Here is a 6,639-nt window from a genome sequence, read left to right on the forward strand (position 1 = left end):
TATATATATGTATGTCTGTATATGTATATGTATATGTAGATAATAAGGATAATAAATGCAAGAAAAAAAAAGGCAAAAAATTACTTCATTAGATCAATAAAAATTATAATCACAGTCTAGCAAGAGAATAAAACAACTGCAAAAGAAACTAAAGGAACAACTGTAAAATAAATTTACTCAAACTCAACGAAAAGATAATAGTTGGTTCATAAATTAAAAATATAAAAAACAAATGTAATGATGAGTAAGCTTCTTCTAAGGTGAGAGTCCATCAAATGACTTAGTAGAATCTACTATAAAAAAATATCAACAAACGAGTTTGACAAATCAAACACAGTAAATAACTGTTATTTATTAAACACACCCACACACACACCATGAGGAGAAGAATATGATCAAAATTGTTATCAGATCTCAATGATAATATAATGTCAAATCTAATTTTATATGTCCAATATGATGATGAGTATACTCAATCATTTAATAAAATTTGCAATCATTCACAAACGTATTTAAATAAAATCATTTCAATCAAATCAAGCCTCACTATTATACAACTTAAAAATCATCATGCTAATCAAATTTTTTTCACTATATATAAAGTTGATTTGTCAAACATTGAAACGTAAAAAGTAAATACCAACCCATGATTCCTGTAAAGTCATCGATTTTTTGGCCTGACTAACCAACATCCAAAGGATTCTATATATATATATATATATAAAGTTGATATTTCAAAATTATGACAAATTTCAAATTTTGAGCACATTTGAAGCGGTTTATAAGGTATAATGATTTTAATTTAATATTAAAAATTAGTGGCATTTGCATAAAAAAATATCTCAAAAATTTAGAACATTATTTTTTATAAATGTGAAATTATTCCTCCTATACCTAACTTGTTGTGGGTTGGCATACGTCCAAAGTCCCTTAAATCATCAATTCAAAGCCTTTTTTGTATTTATTAATACAACCTTTTTTTTTTGTTCGGTAGAAAACAACAAAATTTGGGTTGGAGTGAAGGAAGAGGAAAGAAATTGTGGTGTGAGAAAAAAATATTCTATATGTTCGTCCGAACAGTCAATCACCAACCGTCATGTCGCCTGCCAATGAGGTGTGTAGAAACGTGATGTCTAATGGTTGGCCGTCCAGACACCGCCCGTTCGGACATGCGGTGTCCGGACGAAATATTTTCTCGTGGTGTAAAACTTCATTTTGCAATCTATCATGGCTAAGTGTGGTGGCTGCAAGGTCCAACGTTTTGAAAATAAAAAAAGGAAATTGTAATTGCCATAACAATTTTTCAATAGTTTCCATCGGTTATCTTCTTAATAAGAAGTAGAAAAATGTACATACACACTACATAATTCTTATGTGTTTGCATGTACATATATATATATATAACACCCAAAATTTGATATTTGCTTTTGTAACAACTTGGTGTTATAAATTTATGTATATTGTACATATAAAATAATATATGCATGAATCTTAAAGCATATGAACGGTTCAAAAAGAAGATGCTGGCAATCGAACACGGCCTTCAATGATTTTTGGTTGAATATTGGCAAGAGAAGTATCTTGTTCAAACAATCGGAAAAATGCGCTAAGAGAAGCTCTGACAGAGCAGTAGACTTCTTTCAGAACGATCGACGGAGGGCACTCTTTCGAACTAGATATGCACTTTAGTAATGTTAGGACTTAGGCCTATAAATAGGAGTTCATGTCATAAATAAGATGCTCTCTTTTTAATGTTTCCTACGGCTCTCTCTCTCTCTCTCTCTCTCTTCCTCTCCTGGCCTCTCTCTCTCTCTCTCTCTCTCTCTCTCTCTCTATATATATATATTAATATATATATATATATCTCATTTTTTTTGTTTCCTTCTCTCTCTCTCTCCAACATATATAATAATTTTATAAATATTATATAATAATTTAATAAATAACAAATAATTTTATGAAAATATTTATTTTTCATTTATGATAAAATAATTAATTATTAAAACGCAAAATTGTAAATATGTATGTACATACTGCATTTGTATTTCACGCCAATGAGGTACATTATATCCATGATTAAATATAAAAATGATTACATCATTACATATACTTAACATAACTCTTATCATAGAAAATCAAATAAATTTTTCTCTAATTAATGTCAGAATTTTATGGATAAAACATAATAAAGTAATTAAATATTTTAGCACAAATTCCTATTTTAAAAATATTCAAATATATTATATATTTTCATAGGTGAAAATATATATAATATGAAGATACCAATAGAAGTCCCAATCACATTTTAAAGACAAAATTTACAAATAAATTCAATAATCAATTTAGAGACCAATAGAAGTCCCAATCACATTTTGTGCATCCATCCCTCTCAGCTACGAGAAACATTTGTGTATGTAAGACATTTGCTGAGCTGTGTACATTCGAGGTCATTCAGAGGGTATTCGGGGGTTATACCGCATTATACCCCCTGTAACATCTCTTTGTAACCTACCTATAACCCCCAATACCCTCAGAATAACATCGGATGTACGCAGCTCTACAACGTACCGCATGGTAAATTAAGGAGGCATGTACATAAATACCACTCAATTATTTTGTATTTACAAATCTAACAACCAAACACTACTTCTTACATTTCTACCATCCAAATTTCTTACATCACATAAAGGAAAATCACTATTTTACCCTTTAAAAAGTTAAATACACATTTCTCATAACATGGCATATATGTAAAAATTGAAATTTAGGTATTAGATACATCAATACAATGCAATTGAAGGGTATGAATGTAAATAAATCTTCCTAAATTAAAATCTTTTTCAAATATTTGTCTTTTCCTTTTTTTTTTTTTTGCATTAAAAATATGTTCTGAAAAATTTAAAAGCATTTAAAATAAATGTCAACTTTTAGTGGGCTTCTTTAATAAAGTTGCTTGCTTGGGCCTTTTTTAAAAATTAAAGGGGCATTTACATACATACCTCACAATTCTTATATATTTACATATCAAACACCTAAACTTTAATATTTACACGAATAACACTAAAATTTTTAATTGACATCAAAGTACTACAAATATAAATATGAAAGTTTAAGTGGCACGAATAACACTAAAATTTTTAATTGACACCAAAGTACTACAAATATAAATATGAAAGTTTAAGTGTTAGATGTGTAAATACATAAAAGTTATGTGGCATGTGCATAAATTTCCCAATATTAAAATGGCTATTTTGTCTAACAGTCAAACATGGATCTTAATTACTTTTTCTTAACTACACTTCATATATAATATATCATATATATATATATATATATATATAAAATCTCAAAGCATATTTGATGAGATGAGTTGGCATTTAAGATGATTCGAGCTCCAATTTTGATAAATTTATGGTGAAACTAAATGTCATGATAATACAAAATTGTCGACAACTAAAGCTAATTTTGAAATATTAATTCAATTATCAGATGAGTTCTAAATTCAACATGCGTATAATCTAACCGGACGGCTTAATGCGAGAAAATCAATAAGCCTATAATCGCTCAACATTGAGGTCATTTAACACGTACATGTTAAAAAAAATAATTTATGATTAAAGTAATACATAGAAATTGTCCATAATATTTTCTTGACTATGACTAGATTTATGAAAATGTCAATCTCAGAAATTATAAATAGTTCTGAAAAGAGTTATGAAGATTAAATCTATATTCACAAAGAGAGTTGGAAGTTAAAGACCACTAAGAACTGTTCACAACCACCAACAGATGTTGAAGCTCAATTATTAACGTGCGACTGTTATTACCTAATTGTTATCTCTAGATCATTATTGTTTGATTATTTGTTCTTATTAGTGGTGTCTAATAATTTTCATTTCATTGACATTTTTGTTTAACAATAAAAAAATGAGTATTTATAGTCAGGGGCAGACCCATGCATTGTCCAGCGCCACCCCCCCCCTCACACACCTGAAATTCAGATTTTTACTTATATAGAATATAATTTGTTCTTTTACTCCTCGTGAAATATCATTTTGTACCTCATTGTCCTAGCCCCTCCCACAATAGATTTAGGGGACAATTCTCTCTCTCTCTCTCTCTCTCTCTATCTATCTATCTCTCTCAGATCTATCTATTTATCTATAAAAAAATAAAGAAAATTTAAAATAACTTTTTATTTAAAAAAATAGATAAAAATATTATGACCCAAATTTTGTCTTGTAGGGCTTACTAAGAATCATTGCAGCGTTAACGTTAAATTTGGTCAGAGTAACGGGCCCACGCGGCTTTTCAAAGTCAGGTGTGAGAAAATATTACACTACGACGAATTTTAAATTTTAAACTTTATTTTCTAGATAAGCAAAAATATTTATATTTAATATTATTTTCCTTTGAAAGCAAATTGAAAAAAATATAATTTAATATAATTTTCCAATTTATTTATATCTACCAAATCTTTCCTCACGTAAAAAATATTATTATTTTAACTTCTAAAAAGTGAAATAAATATTTTTCATGCATAATTAACGTGTCATATGTAGGGGTGTAAACGAACCGAACAAGAACGAACAGAGCTTGCATTAGTGTTCGGTTCATTTGAAATTTAGTTTGTTTGAAATAAGTTCGTGTTCGAAATTGTTCGTGAAGTCACTTTTCGTGTTCGTTTCTTAAGGAACGAGCTGAACATGAGTTGTTCGCGAACGACAAACTAGTTTTACATCCCTAATATTAATATATTATTATTATAATTTTATTATATATTATAATTCATAAAAATTAAAATATCATAAATTTTTTATATATAATTATTTTAAATTATTTTATATTTCGAACAATAACAATTCAAGCACTAACGAGCACATCACTATTCATGTTTGGTTCGTTTAAATCACTAACGAGCACATCACTATTCATGTTTGGTTAGTTTAAATAACCGAACGAAAAAAATTTGTTTACGTTCGTCTCGTTTACTTATCAAACGAATCGAACATGAATTCATTGACCAACCGAGCACGAACGGTTCGCGAACATTTTTAACAGCCCTAGTCATATATGTGTAAAATTTGAAATTGATAGTAAATATGTAAATACATAAAAATTGAGTGATATAAATATAAATCTTCCATCACATTTAGAATGGCATGCACAGAATCCAGCGCTTGGGATAAAAAAGCCAAGAGGATGTGCAATATAACAGTCACCACAAATTTTCATTTAACACCTCCATTTCCTTAACAATTACAACACTCACCGGAGACTTCATCTTTATTCCGTCCCCCCCACTTTGAATATTTTGCTACTATTTTTCTAATCATTTATTCTCTCCTCTAAATCCCCCCCTTGCAATTCTCAAAATTATCAACTTTAATAGCATAATACACACGCACGGCTTAAAATATTATTTCACATTTTCACAAATACCCTCAATCAATTTACATTTTACACCCTCTATTCCCCCACAACCTTATCACCACCGCCGCCGCCGCCGCCGCGCTTAAGCTTGATTCCGTAGTAATGAACGTACCACCTAACAAACTTCCGTAACCCGGCGGCGAGGTCAGTCGTCGGCCGGTAACCATAGTCGACGGCGGCGAGGCTGACGTTAGCGTGAGTGAACGGGACGTCGCCGTTATCCGGCATCGTCACTATGTTCTTCTTGGCTTTCATGCTGAGAAGCCGTTCGAGAATGGAGACCAACTCTGTTACAGGAACAGGGGAAGTATTCCCGAGATTGTAAATTCGGAGCGGCGCGGGGCCGGACTTCCGGCCGCCGCCCGCGGTACCGGTACTTTTGCCGGCGGTGTCGAGAGCTCCAAGACAGCCCTTAACGACGTCGTCGATGTAAGTGAAGTCGCGGGCGACGTCTTTACCGTCGGGGGTGCGGAAGATGGTGATGGGTTTGCCGGCGAGGATAGATTTAGTGAAGAAGAAGTAGGCCATGTCGGGGCGGCCCATGGGGCCGTAGACGGTGAAGAAGCGGAGGGCGGTGAGAGAGAGGCCGTAGATATGGTTGTAAGAGTGGGCGATGGCTTCGCCGGCTTTTTTGGTGGCGGCGTAGAGGGAGGCGGGGTGGTCGGTGGCGTCGGATTCGGAAAAGGGGGATTTTTTATTGAGGCCGTAGACAGAGGAAGGGAGGAAGCCCAGACGATGGAGGGTTGGCGGTTGGAGGATTTGGCGGCGGCTTCGAGGAGGGAGACGAAGGCGGCGAGGTTAGAGGAGATGTAGGAAAGGGGGTTTTTGGCGGCGTAGCGGACGCCGGCTTGAGCGGCGAGGTGGAGGACGTGGGTGAAAGGGTAGGAGGAGAGGAGATGGGAGAGGAGAGGGGAGTCATTGAGGTCGGCTTCGATGATGAGGATGGAGTGGCGAGAGAGGAGGGCTTGGCGAGAGCGTTTTAAGGAGGGATCGTAGTAGGAGTTGAAGTTGTCGAGGCCGAGGACGCCGTCGCCGCGTTTTTTTAGGGCGAGGGAGCAGTGGGAACCGATGAAGCCGGCGGCTCCGGTGACGAGGACGGTGAGGCCGGATGGGCGGCGGGGGGTGGCGGAGGAGCGCACCTGGAGTTGCCAGTGGAGGTCGGACCAGGAGGGGGGGGAGGAGGAGGGGGGGTGGGAGGGGGAATAG

The 6,639-nt window shown here is 34.5% G+C and overlaps 1 protein-coding gene across 1 annotated transcript; it reads right to left on the minus strand.

Annotated features, from left to right (window-relative positions):
• Positions 1-5,212: 5,212 nt before the first annotated feature.
• Positions 5,213-6,620, minus strand: LOC110018481 (UDP-glucuronate 4-epimerase 6-like; the record flags this gene model as incomplete). The annotated part of the gene is given in 2 exon segments (XM_020715813.1): positions 5,213-6,150; positions 6,153-6,620. Coding segments are annotated over 2 exon segments (1,149 nt in total), but the record flags the coding sequence as incomplete, so codon positions are not given.
• Between the last annotated feature and the right edge of the window lie 19 nt (positions 6,621-6,639).

Source organism: Phalaenopsis equestris, unplaced genomic scaffold, assembly GCF_001263595.1.
Source record: "Phalaenopsis equestris unplaced genomic scaffold, ASM126359v1 Scaffold000022, whole genome shotgun sequence".
NCBI classification, from domain to species: Eukaryota; Viridiplantae; Streptophyta; class Magnoliopsida; order Asparagales; family Orchidaceae; genus Phalaenopsis; species Phalaenopsis equestris.